Here is a 19201-nt window from a genome sequence, read left to right on the forward strand (position 1 = left end):
CTTTGAGTTTAACCCGATGTACCATTTTACCACTCCTATGGCAAGAAAACCAACGTATGGCATAGCAGTTCAAACCTGTTTTCAGGGAAGGATGGGGTCAGGTCCTGGGTGTTAGGAGAGAAGAAGTAAATGACATCCGCACACTGGGAGACCTTGGGGTCAGTTTGGAGGAGCTCCTGGGAGTAATGCTCCAACAGATAGAGCCTATCCATGAAATTGGAGGAGAATCTAGTCCGGAAAAGCAGCGGAACATCTAAAAAAAAAAAATAAAACCAATGTGAAAATTGTAGGTACTTCTTGATTAAAAAATGAAAAAGATCTATAGAATTTATCAAATATTGTATACAGAAAACAAGTATTATCCCTTTTTAAAGTGGAACTAAACCCTTCTGTCCTTTTCAGCCATAGAAGCTGCCATCTTAGCCTGTGTTTGATCTGAAACTGCCATGGTCCTGCACTTGTGATCAGTTAGGACTCCAGACATTTGATGGTTTGACAGTTTGGTTGAGAGCACAAGCAAATGTGACAGTTAGGCCCCATGTACACAGGACACTTCTGAACGATGGAAACTGACTGCTGAAAAACATAGGTTGAAAAACATCTGTTTAGACGCGTTTGCGCTTAGAAGCGTTTTTTAAGGATAAGCAAAGGAGAACCTCCCAAATGCCCAGAATGCACTGAAAAGTGGTAAATTATTAACTATTTCAGACTGTTTCAGAGAAATACAGAGAGTAGAAGCAGAGACAGCAGTATGTGATGAGATTAGCTTAGGTGTGAGTTGCTCATTAACATTTCTTTTGTTTCCAAGGGTGGGAAAGGTGTCTGGTGGAGGGAGTCATTAAGGTCACCTGGCAGGGGTCTTCATGAGGAATTTGAGGTGTGAATGGTCATTAACATATCTTTTGTTTCCAAGGGTGGGAGAGGTCTGAGGTGTGAATTGGTCATTACAATGTGTGACAAGCTTGGTAGGAACATCCTGTGTTCAGTGTTTTGTCCATCTCAGCACCTTGAAAACGCTTTGCATGCATTTTTCATGATGAAAAAAGGCTCTGGACAGCATTGGGAACTGGAAGAGTTAAAAAAAAAATTTCAAAAGCAAATGCTTATAAATGAGATTTGCTGCGTTTAGCTGCGTTTTCAAGCATTTTGTGTTTAAAACGCTGATAAAATCGACTGCTGAACGCAAGTTTGGTGCGTTCAAAAAAACGACTGTAAACGCAAATGCCTGATGGCGATGATGTGTACATGGAAACATAGGAAAACATTAGGGAGAGTTCAGGGGCTGCTGAAAAAAAACGTTGAATAGCTCCTAAACACGAGTTAATCAGCTGCAGTGTACACAAGCCCTTAGCAGTCTCGGCACGTCAGGAATGTAACTGTTTTGTTTTTTTAACTGTTAAATTGATGGGTTTAGTTCTGCTTTCACAAATCAAATTTCAATTTAATTCCCCAACTGTCATTTTTTAATTTGAATCTGAGTGCATGTTCCTCCATGATAACAGTCACATCTGAACTTTTCCTTTTGAATAAAGTGGAAAACTTTTAAAGAATAACTGTAATCCTGTAAACAGTAGAGCTACTCTTTTACCCCACACCCCCTGAACTAAACAAACCACCTAGGTTCTATACTTGGGAGGCCAGGCTACTGAGGCCTGTTGGAATCTTCATGTCTGCAAAGTGAAAACACATAAACTTTGCAGGAGATGGCCCATTAGAAATCCATAGGGTGGATTGCGAGGTAACAGGAGATATGGTCCAGCTCTCTGAATGGATATAGAAAAATGGGATGGTTGTTTATCAGTGGGGACGGTTTTCATTTTGCAGATATGAGAAGTATCACTCAGTTATAAATTTAGATCAGCACTTCAGGAGACTATAACAGCAGCTCTAGGGTATCTGGCTCCGATGCCCCATCTACCTTGGGCCCCTCCAACATTTGTATGTGCACTAAGTACACCCATGACATCACAAGAGCAGGGACTTTCCTAAAAGGGGAGCTAACACCTAATTACATCTTTCCCTTTACCATGCTATAATGGGAACCTATCCATCTAATGATGGGCAAGCTAACTGCACCCACCAACACTGGCCACCAATTTCAGGTGCATTCTTCTCGCAGACGCCAAGGGTCATTTTTCCTGCTGACCAACAATGTACGGACATTCTTCCTGCTCACCATTAGGGTGAGGAGCATTCTTGCCACTGATCACCAGTGGAAGTAGAATTCTTCCTGCTGACCAACAAATTAAGGAACATTCCACCTGCTGACCACAAATGTAAGGAGCATTCTCCCCCCTGACCACTAGTGTGAGGAGCATTCTTCCCACTGACCATCAATGTAAGGGGCATTCTTCCCACTGACCACAAATGTAAGGAGCATTCTCCCCCCTGACCACTAGTGTGAGGAGCATTCTTCCCACTGACCATCAATGTAAGGGGCATTCTTCCCACTGACCACCAATGTAAGGGGCATTCTTCCCACTGACCACCAATGTAAGGGGCATTCTTCCCACTGACCACCAATGTAAGGGGCATTCTTTCCACTGATCACCAATGTAAGACGCATTCTTCCCACTGACCACCAATGTAAGGAACATTCTTCTCACTGACCTCCAATGTAAGGAGCACTCTTTCCACTGACCTCCAATGTAAGGAGCACTCTTTCCACTGACCTCCTGTCAAGGTCCTACCTTTCTTCAGAGCTTGTGCATCTCCATGAGCTGGCATCCATCTTGGTTTTCTGCAAAGCATGGTGGGAACCTTTATGCCTTCAGGCTTCTGCGGCTCCTCCTCAAATGGGTGTGGTTGAGCACATTTAAACCTGCTGTCTGCAAGTGTGCTCTGCACTTGTGTCCTGTATGTTGCCCTGTTGCAAGCTCTTGTGTTGTTCCCATTGCTCTCCTGGTAACCGACTCGGCTTGGACAAGACTACTCTCTGCGTTAACCCTTTATCTGACCTCCCGTTGCTGAACCCGGCCCGTGACCTGAGTATTCTTTGCCTACCGTCTAGTACTGTCTGCTCCGTTGTTATTGACCCGGCTTGTCTGACTACTCTACTCGTGTTCCCATCTAGCTCCCACCAGCTGTACGCCATTGGCGGCAGTCGTTATCGCAGCTGGGGTCACTCGGGGGCCGCGACCTGGTCTCAGGCTGCGTCAAGTCCATCCCCACCATTAGGGGCCCTGGTGAAGGGTAGCCTGGGGCTTAGACTCCGTGCCCTGAGGGACTCTGGTCTGTGGGTAGTGGCTGTCATCAGTCGCAGCGTGACCGTACCATAGGCCTGCCTGCCCATTCCAGCGTTCCTGCCCTGACATTACACAAGTGCCATGAATCCTGACGGTGCAGGTATGCCTTCGATCCCTATGTTACTTGCCAGACTTGACCAACAGGATCGCTTGTTGGATCAGTTCGCTCAGGCGTTGCAGGCTCTGCTTGCACGCACAGCGCACCTTACCCCTGGGGCTATTAGGTCAGTTGTTACTCCGGTGGACTCTCCCACTGTTGCTCCGGTTGTTGCACCTACCTCCGCATCTGTTGCGGAACCCGCAGTACCCAGAGGTATGACTGGTTCTGCCCCTCTTCCTCAGCGCTTTGGGGGGGAACCGAGTCAGTGTCGTGGTTTCCTTAACCAAGTGGGGATTTACTTTGAATTAATACCTCACGCTTTCCCTACTGAGAGGGCAAAGGTGGGCTTCCTAATCTCGCTGCTCTCTGATAGGGCCTTGGCCTGGACTAATCCCTTATGGGAGAGGAATGACCCGGTGATTCACGTGTTTACCCGTTTCGTTGCCTCCTTCCGTACGGTATTCGACGTACCCGCTCGCTCCACTTCTGCTGCCAAATTGCTCATGTCCATGCATCAGGGTTCACGAACCGTTGCCGAGTACGCCATCGAATTTCGTACTTTGGCGGCAGAGGTGGGTTGGAACAATGAGGCTCTAGTGGCTGCTTTCTCTCATGGTCTCTCTGATGCGTTGAAGGACGAGATCGCAGCCAAAGAACTGCCTGTGGAGTTAGAGGCACTCATCTCCTTCCTAATCTTGATTGACACCAGGCTCAGAGAGAGGCCTTAATTTAAGGAGCGGCTGCGGAGGCCTCCTAACCGTTTGGCGCCTACGTTTTCTGTCCCACCCGTGCCTCCCTCTCCTCCCACGCCTCCTGGGGATGGTTTGTCTGGTAGTGAGCCCATGCAGCTGGGGTTTGCTCGCCTTTCTGAGGGGGAGCGGGCCTCTCGGCGTCGGGAGGGTCGCTGCCTGTACTGTGGACTCGGGGGGCATTTTCGGCAGTCCTGTCCGGTCCGTCCGGGAAACGCCCGCACCTGAGATCCTGTCGGGGGCAGATCTTGGGTGGAGTTTCCTCGTCCCCGGTTTCCCGTAAAGATAAACCGCTTATCACCGTTGTCCTTTCTTGGGCAGGAGGCTCGGTGACGGCCCAGGCGCTGGTAGACTCTGGGGCTGGCGGTTTGTTTATGGACAGTTCGTTTGCGGCCCAGTACTCCATTCCTCTGCAGGCTCGAGAGACTCCATTGGTTCTCGAGGCGATAGATGGCAGGCCCTTGCAGCCATCGCAAGTTACCCACGAGACCCTGCCGGTGGAGGTAGCTATTGGGGCTGTTCACAGGGAATTGGCCTGTTTCCAGGTAATTTCTTCCCCGCACTACTCCGTGGTTTTGGGCTATCCCTGGCTTCAGAGGCACAATCCGACCTTTGATTGGCGATCGGCCGAGATTCTCTCATGGTCACCACGGTGTGGGGCTGGTTGCATCCGTGGTCCGGTTAAGGTGCTGTGCACCTCCTCGGACTCTGTGCTGCCCACTGAATATGGGGAGTACCTGGACGTGTTTGACAAGGTGCGCGCCGGTGCTCTGCCTCCTCATCGTCCATACGATTGTGCCATAACCTTACAAACTGGTGCTACTCCTCCGCGTGGCAGGGTGTATCCTCTTTCGGTGGCAGAGAATCAGGCCATGGAGGAATACGTTGCGGATGCGCTTTCCCGGGGGCACATTCGCAAGTCTACGTCTCCAGCAGGAGCTGGGTTTTTTTTTCGTGAAAAAGAAGGGAGGTGAGCTGAGACCCTGCATTGATTTTAGGGGTCTCAATCGGATCACGATTAAAAATGCTTATCCTATTCCGTTGATCACCGAGTTGTTTGACCGCCTCAAGGGAGCAACGGTCTTTACTAAGCTCGACCTTAGGGCTGCCTACAACCTTGTACGGATCAAGGAGGGTGATGAGTGGAAGACCGCGTTCAACACCAGAACCGGCCACTATGAATACCTGGTTATGCCCTTCGGGTTGTGTAACGCACCCGCTGTCTTTCAGGAGTTTATTAACGATGTCTTACGTGACTTGTTGCAGCAGTGCGTGGTGGTTTACTTGGACGACATCCTGGTTTACTCTGCGTCTATGGAGACTCATATCCAGGATGTTAAGCGGGTGCTGCAACAGTTACGTGAAAACGAGCTTTTCTGTAAGCTCGAGAAGTGTGAATTTCACCAATCCCAGGTTGCCTTTTTAGGCTACATCATTTCCCCGGTGGGTTTTTCTATGGACCCTGAGAAGGTTTCAGCCCTGAGAAGGTTTCAGCGGTTCTGCAGTGGCCTCGTCCCAGTGGTCTTCGGTCCATTCAGCGCTTTATGGGATTTGCCAACTATTATCGGAAGTTTATCAGGAACTTTTCCACATTGGCAAAGCCTCTCTCAGATCTGAATAAGAAGGGCAGTAACCCTCACGAGTGGTCACCCGAGGCCATCTCAGCTTTCAAGGCTCTGAATGCCGCCTTCACTTCGGCCCCAATTCTGTCTCATCCCAATCCTGGGTTGCCTTTTGTTCTCGAGGTTGATGCATCTGAGACAGGAGTAGGCGCCCTCTTGTCCCAGCGTCGGTCACCCGAGGGACCCCTACTTCCTTGTGGGTTCTACTCCAAGAAGCTTTCCTCTGCAGAGTGCAACTACCAGATTGGAGACAGGGAGTTGTTGGCCATTATTCTGGCTCTCAAGGAATGGAGGCACCTGCTTGAGGGTTCTGTGGTCCCGGTCCTAGTTCTCACTGACCACAAGAACCTCACATATCTCTCGGAGGCTAAGAGGTTGACACCCCGTCAGGCCAGGTGGGCTCTGTTTTTGTCACGTTTTAACTATGTGGTCTCTTACTTGCCTGGTTCCAAGAATGTCAGGGCTGATGCCTTGTCGCGGCAATACTCTGAGCTGTCCAGGGAGGACACTGAGCCGACCTCGGTCATTCCTCCAAACCAGATCCTGGCTGCCATTCGTACCAACCTGACTTCTCCCCTTGGGGAGCAGATTTTGGCGGCTCAAACTAACGCTCCCCCTGAGAGACCTGCTGGAAGATGTTTTGTACCTGAGGGATTGTGTACCCGCTTGCTACGTACCTACCATAATTCCAAGACTGCCGGTCATCCTGGTAGGAACCAATTGTCCTGGGTCATTTCTCGGTTATTCTGGTGGCCATCTCTCCGTTCTAACATCGCCTCATATGTAGCAGCTTGTTCGGTCTGTGCCCAGAATAAATCTCCTCGGCACCTTCCATTGGGCCTTCTGCAACCCATTCCCAATGGGGAGCGTCCCTGGTCACACCTGGGAATGGATTTTATTGTGGATCTTCCTGCGTCTCAAGGTCATACGGTCATTCTTATGGTGGTCGATCGTTTTTCTAAGATGTGCCATTGCGTTCCGTTCAAGAAATTGCCGACTGCACAGGAACTGGCTACGGTTTTCGCCAAGGAGATCTTTCGCTTGCACGGGTTGCCCAAGGTGATTGTCTCGGACCGTGGGAGCCAGTTTGTGTCCAGGTTCTGGCGCGCCTTCTGCTCCCAGTTGGGTATCGAGCTTTCCTTCTCTTCGGCTTACCACCCTCAGTCCAATGGGGCTGCGGAGCGTTCCAACCAGGCCCTGGAACAATTCCTTCGTTGCTATATATCGGATCATCAGGACAACTGGGTCGATCTCCTGCCATGGGCAGAGTTTGCGAGGAACTCGGCTGTCAACTCCTCCTCTGGGATGTCCCCCTTCATGGCCAACTATGGGTTCCAACCCGCTGTATTGCCTGAGTTGTTCTCTCCACAGGACATTCCGGCTGTGGATAACCACCTGGCTGCTCTGCGCTCCTCATGGGGGCAGATTCAGAGGTCCTTGAAGGACTCAGCACAGCGCCAGAAGCTCCAGGCTGATCGTAGACGGTTGCCCGCTCCCTCATACCAGGTCGGAGATTGGGTGTGGTTGTCCACTCGCAACCTCAAGCTTCGGGTGCCCGCACCAAAGCTGGCCCCCCGTTTTGTTGGTCCTTTCCGCATTCTTCGCAGGGTGAACCCGGTTGCCTATGCCCTTGCTCTTCCTCCTGGGATGCACATCTCCAATGTCTTCCACATATCCCTGTTGAAACCTCTGATCTGTAATCGCTTTACTGCCTCTCCGCCTCGGCCTCATCCTATCAGGGTCGACGGCCATGAGGAGTATGAGGTGAGCCGCATCTTGGATTCTCGGTTGGTCCGCGGTCGGGTACAGTTTTTGGTCCATTGGCGTGGTTATGGTCCCGAGGAACGTTCCTGGGTTCCTTCCGCGGATGTTCATGCTCCTGCCCTCCTCCGCGCTTTTCACGCCCGATTTCCTCAGAAACCTTTTGTTGAGCCACGGAGGGGGAGGGGCCCTTGAGGAGGAGGTACTGTCAAGGTCCTACCTTTCTTCAGAGCTTGTGCATCTCCATGAGCTGGCATCCATCTTGGTTTTCTGCAAAGCATGGTGGGAACCTTTATGCCTTCAGGCTTCTGCGGCTCCTCCTCAGAAGGGTGTGGTTGAGCACATTTAAACCTGCTGTCTGCAAGTGTGCTCTGCACTTGTGTCCTGTATGTTGCCCTGTTGCAAGCTCTTGTGTTGTTCCCATTGCTCTCCTGGTAACCGACTCGGCTTGGACAAGACTACTCTCTGCGTTAACCCTTTATCTGACCTCCCGTTGCTGAACCCGGCCCGTGACCTGAGTATTCTTTGCCTACCGTCTAGTACTGTCTGCTTCGTTGTTATTGACCCGGCTTGTCTGACTACTCTACTCGTGTTCCCATCTAGCTCCCACCAGCTGTACGCCATTGGCGGCAGTCGTTATCGCAGCTGGGGTCACTCGGGGGCCGCGACCTGGTCTCAGGCTGCGTCAAGTCCATCCCCACCATTAGGGGCCCTGGTGAAGGGTAGCCTGGGGCTTAGACTCCGCGCCCTGAGGGACTCTGGTCTGTGGGTAGTGGCTGTCGTCAGTCGCAGCGTGACCATACCATAGGCCTGCCTGCCCATTCCAGCGTTCCTGCCCTGACACCTCCAATGTAAGGAGCATTCTTCCCACTGACCTCCAATGTAAGGAGCACTCTTCCCTCTGACCACCAATGTAAGGAGCATTCTTCTCACTGACCACCAATGTAAGGAGCATTCTTCTCACTGACCTCCAATGTAAGGAGCATTCTTCTCACTGACCACCAATGTAAGGAGCATTATTCCCACTGACCACCAATGTAAGGAACATTCTTCTCACTGACCTCCAATGTAAGGAGTACTCTTCCCACTGACCTCCAATGTAAGGAGCACTCTTCCCATTGACCTCCAATGTAAGAAGCACTCTTCTCATTGACGACCAATGTAAGCAGTATTTTTCCCACTGATCAAAAAAGTATGGAGCATTTTCCCCTCTGACCCCAAAGTAAGGAGCATTCTTCCAACTGATTACTAATGTAAGGGGCATTCTTCCTGCTGACCCTCAAAAAGTTGGTTTTAGCAGGATTCCCTTATATTAGAAATGATTTCCAAGGTTCCTTCTCTGGAGTAGAAAGGTTGAGAAAATCCGCTCTAAAGAACATCAGTCGCCAATGGGCTTTTGTAATAATTTAAAACTCCACTCCTAAACGTTTTTATTGTACACTGTGCAATCTTACTATGGTCCCAGATGAATGTGATCACCGGTATGGAGGGGAGGTAGGACAGCCATTGGAGAGGTAGGACAGCCATTGGAGAGGTAGGACAGCCATTGGAAAGGTAAGACACCCATTGGAGAGGTGGATATAAATCCACTATTGCAGAACACTTTTATCTTGATATTTTGTGTCAATTGAAAGGGTCACTTATGATACATGGACCATGTAGAGCATACCCTGCCTGTCACTTCTAGGTATAATGGCCATCTTACCTTTCAGTATGGGAAGGGTTCTGTCCGATTTATTCACAAGTCCAGCCTCCAAAGGAAAGGTCTGTGAAAGCAGTTTCTGAATGATCAAAGGAAAACACTTGTTAAATTACAGGACTCCATTACCACTATGGTATACTGTGTCTATTCAAGTGTAGGTCCACCAGTCCATGACAGGGACATTTATGGTCAGATAATTATATGTCCCATTGTCAGACAGAGGTTGGCTAGTAGGTAATAATGACAAGCCTGAAGCTAGCCATAGATGACTTGTGTTTTTTCGATCAGTCAGGTCTATAAAGGAATCCTCCCTGTTGTACTATTGTATTATGACAGCAGGACTCTCCACTGTCAGAATACAATGATCAGAGGCTGCAGATGCTGATCAAAAACACTTTTCTTGATCTCTAAAATAGACTTTAGGTCCAACATAAAGTGTTACTAAACCCACAGCAGTACAATCAGTCTGTATAGGCAGTAAAGCATGCTTGTTATACTCACTGTGGAACCTAACAGATTAATTCTCTGCATTGTGTAAAAAGGCTTTCTTCTCTGATCCTCCCCTTATTTCACAGTCCCCAATCCATTTACTGATAGTACAGAGCCCTAGGAGGCACTCTGCACATGATCATTTTGGTGTATATTGCTAGAGAGTATTTTTTTTTGGAGGGTGCATGCTATCGTCACAGGGCTAATCAGCACAGTCCAAACAGAGGGTCAGGGGTCATGCAGCCTCATAGAATAGTCAGAGGAGAATGAAAATTCCTCCTACAAGCTTTAACCAGTGCTCTGCTGGACACTGATCGAAGGCACAAGACTGCTATATACTGCTAATAAGAAAAGGTATTTAGCAGTTTATATTTACTAAAATATTTGCATTTCCATGTTCTGTGTACTGTGGGAGACCATATATAGTGAATGCAGGGTCTGGGGAGACCAGATATAGTGGGTGCAGGGTCTGGGGAGACCAGATATAGTGGGTGCAGGGTCTGGGGAGACCAGATATAGTGGGTGCAGGGTCTGGGGAGACCAGATATAGTGAATGCAGGGTCCGGGGAGACCAGATATAGTGGGTGCAGGGTCCGGGGAGACCAGATATAGTGAATGCAGGGTCCAGAGAGACCAGATATAGTGAATGTAGGGTCCTGGGAGACCAGATATAGTGAATGCAGGGTCTGGGGAGACCAGATATAGTGAATGCAGGGTCTGGGGAGACCAGATACAGTGAATGCAGGATCCTGGGAGACCAGTTATAGTGAATGCAGGGTCTGGGGAGACCAGATATAGTGAATGCAGGGTCCGGGGAGACCAGATATAGTGAATGCAGGGTCTGGGGAGACCGGATATAGTGAATGCAGGGTCCAGGAAGACCAGATATAGTGAATGCAGGGTCCGGGGAGACCAGATATAGTGAATGCAGGGTCCGGGGAGACCAGATATAGTGAATGCAGGATCAGGGGAGACCAGATATAGTGAATTCAGGGTCTGGGGAGACCGGATATAGTGAATGCAGGGTCCAGGAAGACCAGATATAGTGAATGCAGGGTCCGGGGAGACCAGATATAGTGAATGCAGGGTCCGGGGAGACCAGATATAGTGAATGCAGGGTCCGGGGAGACCAGATATAGTGAATGCAGGGTCCGGGGAGACCAGATATAGTGAATGCAGGGTCCGGGGAGACCAGATATAGTGAATGCAGGGTCCGGGGAGACCAGATATAGTGAATGCAGGGTCCTGGGCTTAGTATCAATTTAATTTATAATACTTACTGAGAGTTCCTTAAAGCTGTCATAGGTTCTGTATATGATGATGTTATTGCGATCAGACCACAGAATGGACAACATGTACAACTGCAAGCAAAGAAAACACAAAATGATGTAGAAATAACTCTTTTTAATTGAGCCCAATAATGTTTGTGTTTGATGCTGCTAAGACCACTTAGTAACTGGGAGACAGTAAAGTAGAATTTGAGGTGCTCTCATCTTTTGGTAAGGAGTATTCCTTTTTTACGGTCCTGAAATGAATTCAGCATAGGACCAACATATAACTGTGTCAGTTTCCTAATACCACAGGCCCTCCATCCTCCAATTATGAAAAGTATTTAATCCCTTGAAGTGTTAATTCACCTTTACAGAAAAAATGTAAAGGCAAACTAATCTCAGGCACCCTCCCTCCCCCATTCAGTCCCCGCCAGGGGCGGACTGACCATTTGGAAACTCGGGCACTGCCCGAGGGCCCGGGGTCAGTAGGGGGCCCCATGAGATGCCCCTGGTACCTTTTTCATAGGCTTTTTTGAGTTTGGGCAAGGACACAGGGGCCCCATGATCCCCTATTGCCTGGGGGCCCCAAGAGTTGTCAGTCCGCCCCTGGTCCCTGCTGTACTTAACGCCAGGGTTGGCGAGCTGTCAGCACCCCCACAGCCGATCCAGTGGTCTGGGGACTTGAAATCAATTCTTTTCTCCATCTTCTCTGTCTGTACTTCTAGGATGGACCAGATGGATTGTGATTGGTGAACACTGTCACATTGATGGTTCTAACCAATCGGAATCTATCTGGCCCATCCTGGATGCGCTGACAGAAAAGAGGTAAAAGAGCAGGGATTTCAAAAGCCCAGACTGCTGGACTTTCAGGGGTGCTGGCAACTCTAGAGGTAAGTACAGCAGGGGGGATAACAGGTGGGAAGGGTGCCTGGTGCTACTTACCTTTACATTTTTTCTGTAAAGGTGAACTAACACTTTATGTTCCGGTAGGTCTGCCCGGCACATTTTGATTAAAAAATCAGGAGCCAGGTGATAAATTGTCGGATGAAAAGAGCCTTCATCCAATCACAAGCAGGAACAGTGCTGGTATTTTGACAGCTGACGGTGCTGGTGGTCAGAATATAATGGATATAATGGCTGCCGCGGGTCATTTCTTCTAATGCTCTATTTAGTGCGGAAGATTGTTTTTCCCTTCAGCCTGCAGCTTTAGTTCAAAGTAAGTTAAAGTCATGCTGGTAGGTTAATTGGCTCCTGTCTAAATTGTCCCTAGTATATGTATGTATGAATGTAAGTTAGGGACCTTAGATTGTACACCCCTTGAGGGTTAGGGACTGATGTGAATGTATAATATGTATGTAAAGTGCTGTGTAAATTGACAGCACTACATAAGTACGTCAAACAAATAATTGCAGCCACCACTCCATACATTGCATCATAATGGAAAACCTTTCCCGGGAGCTTTTTGAAAGTGCTAGCCACTTGGCAGCCCCTGTGTTCCTTTTAGAGAAATTTTACTGTAAAGTACAAAAGGAAACTTTGGTTTGCTTTGGCAAAAACGGAATACAAATTCAAATTAAATTGCGCTTGATTTCCTTAGCTTGGGAACGGGGAAAGGCTCCCTACTGTCGGTGATGGATTGCGTTGCCTTTTCTTTCTTTTGTTGTTATCGTCCTTTCCCTCTCCTGATCTCCTATTGTCTTTTGTACCATTTGGGGTATCTAAATTCCCTGGTTTCTAAAGGCTGACAAGTAAGCACACGTTTTAGCTCTGAATGTTTGAATTACTCCGATCCATTAGGCTCCCCAATATGCAGATCCGATCCATCCTGCGGGGATTGTCAGCTTTCTTTACAACTTAACTTTTCGTGGAGCGGGTCCGGTGTCACCCCATATAGGTTGCATGCTGACGATCCCTGCAGGATGGATCGGATCTGCAGATTGAGCATAATGGATCAGAGCAGGGGCAGACTGACAACTCATGGGGCACCCCGGGCAATAGGAGATCATGGGGCCCCTGTGTCCTTGCCCAAACTCAAAAAAGCCTATGAAAAAGGTACCAAGGGCATCTCATGGGGCCCCCTACTGACCCCGGGCCCTCGGGCAGTGCCGAGTTTCCAAATGGTCAGTCCACCCCTGGATCAGTCTGATCCATTATGCTCCCCAATCCGCAGATCTGATCTATCCTGCGGGGATCGTTGGCATGCAACCTATACGGGGTGACACCGACCCACTGCACGAAAAGGTAAGCACACATTTTGGCTCTGAATGTTTGAATTACTCCGATCCATTATGCTCCCCAATCTGCAGATCCAATCCATCCTGCGGGGATTGTCGACTTTCTTTACAACTTACCTTTTCGTGGAGCTGGTCCGGTGTCACCCCGTATAGGTTGCATGCTGATGATCCCCGCAGGATGGATCGGATCTGCGGATTGAGCATAATGGATCAGAGTCTGATCCATTATGCTCCCCAATACGCATATCCAATCCATCCTGCGGGGATTGTTGGCATGCAACCTATACGGGGTGACACCGGACCAGCTCCACGAAAAGGTAAGCACACATTTTGGCTCTGAATGTTTGAATTACTCCAATATATTATACTCCCCAATCGGCAATCCAATCCATTCTGCGGGGATTGTCGGCTCTCTTTACAACTTACCTTTTCGTGGAGCGGGTCCGGTGTCACCCCGTATAGGTTGCATGCCAACAATCCCTGCAGGATGGTTCAGATTTGTGGATTGTGCATAATGGATCGGAGTCTGATCCATTATGCTCCCCAATACGCAGATCCGATCTATCCTGCGGGGATCGTGGGCTTTTTTTACAACTTACCTTTTCGTGGAGCGGGTCCGGTGTCACCCCATATAGGTTGCATGCTGATTATCCCCGCAGGATGGATCGGATCTGCATATTGGGGAGGATAATGGATCAGACTCCGATCCATTATGCTCAATCCGCAGATCCGAACCACCCTGCGGGGATCGTTGGCATGCAACCTATATGGGGTGACACCGGACCCGCTCCACGAAAAGGTAAGTTGTAAAGAAAGCCCACGATCGGATCCATCCTGCGGGGATTGTCAGCTTGCTTTACAACTTACCTTTTCATGGAGCGGTTCCGGTGTGTGTCACCCCGTGCGGTAGGTATCACCCGGTGTGGCGCGCACCTCCCGCACCTGCCTTGGGACACCACTGGATCCTACCAGACTGAGCATTAATGGGTGGTTATACAAGCAATTTACTTGGTGTTTAGCTTCTTGACCCTGATGCTTGTATATATAATTCAATGATGTTCCCTAAAGCTGGCCATATACAATTAGACCTTCATTTGAATGTTTGTAGAAAAATCGTGCATCAGAACATTATTTCTTGCTGTCACTGAATCAACTAATTTGTTTGAAAGCCCCTAATTTTTCATCAAGACCTGCTACTTGAATGGAATCCCAGACATATTAAACAGGTTTCATTACAATATGTATGATTTTCCCAGCAGAAAACTGCTGTCACAGAGTTTTATTTGAGAAAATTTTCCAACCTTCTCCTTCAATTTTCCTCTTTACTAAAGTTGAATGGCCAATTTGACCCTGCTAACCATCAGAAAACTGAACAAATGTTCTGAAATTAACAATTTTTTACCAAAATTTTACTGGTGGATGGCCAGCTTAAAGCCCAGGTTTCCTATGACCTTAAATAGTTCACTTGGGCCAAGTTGGTGGGTGGGGGTATGGGTATAACATGTAACATGCTGAAAAGGTAGAGTTAGCCCCAGGGGCGGACTGACAACTCATGGGGCCCCCGGGCAATAGGGGATCATGGGGCCCCTGTATCCTTGCCCAAACTCAAAAGAGCCTATGAAAAAGGTACCAGGGGCATCTCATGGGGCCCCCTACTGACCCCGGGCCCTCGGGCAATGCCCGAGTTTCCAAATGGTCAGTCCGCCCCTGGTTAGCCCTTAAGGGCAGTCATACACTAGTAGATTTCTGAACCAAACTTTGTGCAAACTTTCCTACGTAAATTTTGATCAATACATTCTATGACTTGAGAAATGTCGTTTGAAGGTATTTAAAAATTTCATTTGTTCTCAGCATTCAGTTTTTGAACTAAAGGTCTTTCCCGAACAGAAATCACATTCACTGTGAAATTTGTTCAAGAATAATTTTCTATCCTGCTCCTTTGAATTTTCTTGTCATTACAGTCGAAGATGAATGCTGATTTGACCCTTCTAACCACTAGAAAATTGAACAAATGTTCTGAAAATACATTTTTTTTACCAAAAGTCTACTGGTGGATGGCCTGCCTTAAGCCTAACTTCAGGTTTACTATGACCTTAAATAGTTTTCTTTGGCAAAGCTGGTGGGTGGGTATGGGTGTAACATGTTGAAAAAGTAGAGTAATGCAGGCCACAGATGGGTTGAAAAGCGGCCGATTTTTCAGCCGCAATAAAAAAAAAAATCGGTCGATTTTCGCACCGTTAGTGGGTTAATTGATTGGCCGGTTTTCTGGATTTTGGCACATTTTTTTATCGGTAAAGTTGGAAAAAAAATCGGTTGATTTCGCCGATCGGACGATTTTCGCAGCAATGATGGGCAAATCGGCCGATCTTTTTACCAATAGAAAATCTGCGCATGAGCCATGACCTGCAAGAAGAAGAAGAAAAAGAAAAAAAAGAATAAGAATTCCAGTCCGCTATTATGTTGACATGAAAAAGTATTGCGGCTGCAACAATGTATCTATTTGTGTCCGAATAAAAACATCTGTATCCGAAATGGATACAAATAGATACATTGTTGCAACCACAATACTTTTTCATGTCAAATATAATAGCGGAGCTCTCTGCAAGGGACAGAAGTAATTAAATGCCGGCCGTAGACGGGACAAAAATTTTTTACCGTTGGTGGTAACGTCGGCCTATTGAACAAACAATTTTTCGTTATTTAAAAAAAAAACGGCCGGTTTTCGACCCGTCTATGGCTTGCATTAGTCTTTAGGCTAGCCATGCACTAGTAGTTTTCCAAATGAACCTTTGTGCGAACATTTCTACAAAAAATCTGATCAATACATTCTATGACTTGAGGAATACCATTAGAAGGATCAGTTTTGGAACAAATGAAAACCAAATTTTTTGGTTCGAGAAAAATTCTCCATCCTGCTCCTTGGAATTTTGTCATCATTACAGTCAAAGATGGACGTCAGTTTGACCCCACTAACCATTAGAAAACTGAATAAATGTTTTGAGAACAAAAATTTTTGACCAAAAGTCTACTGGTGGATGTCCAGCTTAAAGCTTAAATTCCAGGTTTCCTATGATTTTAAAGAATATTTTTGGCCAAGCTGGCCCATTTAAAGTGGTAATAAACCGGCCAAAAAAAAACTATAAAACATCTTCTCCCTGCAAGTTAAGAGCATACTGGGCCATTATGCATTGCATACTAGCAGATTGTGAAAGACTTACCTGAAAACGAAGCCCTCCAGCGGAGTCCTGTCATGGCTCCCCGAGGCTTCCATCTTCACCCAGTCTTCCATCCAGGTTCGCAAGCTGCAGCCATCTGATTGGCTGATTTTTGATGACATCACCATGTTTTGCCCGCAGCACAGCTCTCTCAATGGAAGGCACACGGTCCATTGAGAGCGCAGTGCGCATGCGCCAGTGACATCACCAAGGCTTCTACAGTAAATACCTCCTAAATGGTGCAAGTTTAGGAGATATCTGCAGTACCTCAGGTAAGCCTTATTATAGGCCGAATTATAGGTTTACCTGAAGGTAAAAGATACCAAAGTGGGTTTACTTCCTTTACCAACAGCTGGGAGCACTGCATAAACCGTATGTAACATCAGCTACATACAGTATACAGTGCTGTATTCCGGCAGCAGAACGGAACAAAATTGAGTCAGGCTGAGCACCCGCTCATCCATTCACAGAAAGTCTTGTATTTTCATGCAGAAATATAAGGCTTCCCCTGATTGGGTGCTCAGGAACAGACTTCCCGGGAGTCTCCATTCCTCTGCTAAAGAATAGCTCTGTATACTCTATGTAACTGATGCTATATACAATTTATACAGCGCTCTGAGCAGGTACATGTGTTGGTGATGGAAAGTGTTTGTTTGGACCAGGGGCGGACTGACAACTCATGGGGCCCCCGGGCAATAGGGGATCATCAGGGCCCATGTGTCCTTGCCCAAACTCAAAAAAGCCTATGAAAAAAGGTACCAGGGGCATCTCATGGGGCCCTCTACTGACCCCGGGCCCTCGGGCAGTGCCCGAGTTTCCAAATGGTCAGTCCGCCCCTGGTTTGGACCATCTTGGCCCAAATGAACTATTTTAGGGCCAGTTCACAATACATGCGTTTCAGTTGATTTTTTTCTGCATCCAAAATGCACAGAAAGTAGGTGATATGGTTGTCAGTGTCATCGTTCACATCAGTGCTTGTAGTTCCGGTGCGTTCCGAATGTAGAAAAAAAAAAAAAAAAGGAGAACAGGCTGCATTTTTTCTGCACAGAAGTGTACTGGAACACGGTAATACACATCAAAAATGCACCGGAATGCACCAAAACTGCACTGGAATGCATGTGTCCCTAAATTGAAGAAAAAGAGAGGGGAAAAAACTGGAATGCATAAAAAAAAAACCACACTGGAACGTGTCAATAACACGCATGCAAAAAACACATCCAGACCGCATCTGGACTGCATTTCTATAGTGTGAACTGGTCCTTAGGCTAGGTGCACACTTATGCAGGTTGTGTTTGATCCATTTCTACACTGCGTTTTGCATTGCATTTTGCGTTTGTGCCAGGTTTTTGATGCGTGTTGTGTTTTTTTTCTTTATTTTTCTTGTTGGTAGGCAGATTTCAAATGCAAAACACATCAAAAACGCAGCAAAAATGCAGCAAAAATGCAATACATGCTTTTCTGCAGCATTTCCATTGAAGTCTATAGAACCAAAAATGCAACTTTTTGCATTAAAAAAAGTCCCTGACCCTTTCCAAAAAAACACATCAGGTGAAAACGCACAGGTGTGAACATGTCACATAGGAAATCATGCTCAATGGACTGTACTGCGTTTCTGCAACACACTGCAGAAAACACTTAGGTGTGAACAAGTCCCATCATGCTCAATGGACTGTACTGCAGTTCTGCCAAACGCTGCAGAAAATGCTTAGGTGTGAACAAGTCCCATAGGAAATCATGTTAAATGGACTTTACTGTGTTTCTGCAAAATGCTGCTGAAAATGCTTAGGTGTGAACAAGTCCCATAGGAAATCATGTTAAATGGACTTTACTGTGTTTCTGCAAAACGCTGCTGAAAATGCTTAGGTGTGAACAAGTCCCATAGGAAATCATGTTAAATGAACTGTTCTGCATTTCTGCAAAACTCTTACGTGTGAACAAGTCCTATAATGCTCAATGGACTGTACTGCATTTCTGCAAAACGCTGCTGAAAACGCGTAGGTGTGAACAAGTCCCATAGGAAATCATGTTAAATGAACTGTACTGCGTTTCTGCAAAACGCTGCAGAAAACGCTTAGGTGTGAACCTGGGGTTAAAGTCATAAGAAAAGCAGAGTTAGCCACCTAGGGATAATTGCTAAAGTTAAAATCGTTTCAATCTTGCAGGCATATTTTATTTCATACCCTCCTTTTCTTAAAAAAAATACAATAAAATAAATAAAAAAAAGAAATAAAATGAATACAAAATTGGAATGGAATGTATGGCGGTTCTCTCAAAACAACCGATTCCACTGTGCAAATATCAGACATAGTTGCTGTGCCTCACCTTCTGCCTCCCATGCTGCACTAATCCAACGGCTTTGGCTTCCACTGGGTACCTGCTCATTGCTGTCACGTTGTCACCTGCTGTGATAGTGACCCGTTCACCTGTGCAGACCTGGAATTCATAGACACGGCGGGTGGGCTGGACCATGAACAAACAGCCACTGAGAACAGCCAGTCCTCCACCGCCCACCTGAGGATGGGACACACTCTGCTTTATGTGACAAAAAAACCAACACACTTCTACAATCTCAGATATACAAAACAAAAAATGACTAAGCTACAAAGTATCCTTGTGTACATAAAATAGCAAAGTATATCTGTCCACTGCAATAAAAAAAACTATGCAAATATTATCCCCATAAAATATAACGATGCCAAAGATACAAATACAAGTCTAACACGCTTAAACCTATAAAAGTCCAACAAAACAGTCAGCGTGTTCTTGTAAATGATCCTTCTCTCCCCATTTGCTCTCCATTTCAGTTCATGCGC

The 19201-nt window shown here is 47.1% G+C and overlaps 1 protein-coding gene across 1 annotated transcript in view; it reads right to left on the bottom strand.

Annotated features, from left to right (window-relative positions):
- LOC149458541 (NADPH oxidase organizer 1-like) overlaps positions 1-18857 on the bottom strand; it is a 33169-nt gene extending 14312 nt beyond the window's left edge. The window contains exons 1-4 of the mRNA XM_089682123.1: positions 18711-18857; positions 10949-11029; positions 9183-9258; positions 76-253 (exon numbers count right to left, since the gene is read on the bottom strand). Coding sequence (XP_089538249.1) covers positions 76-253; positions 9183-9258; positions 10949-11029; positions 18711-18857 — 482 coding nt within the window. The remainder of the gene's footprint in view (positions 1-75; positions 254-9182; positions 9259-10948; positions 11030-18710) is intronic.
- Positions 18858-19201: the final 344 nt, after the last annotated feature.

The sequence above is a fragment of the Staurois parvus genome, unplaced genomic scaffold (genome assembly GCF_062004578.1).
Source record: "Staurois parvus isolate SC_StPar_1 unplaced genomic scaffold, SC_StPar_1.0 ptg000285l, whole genome shotgun sequence".
Lineage (NCBI taxonomy): Eukaryota > Metazoa > Chordata > Amphibia > Anura > Ranidae > Staurois > Staurois parvus.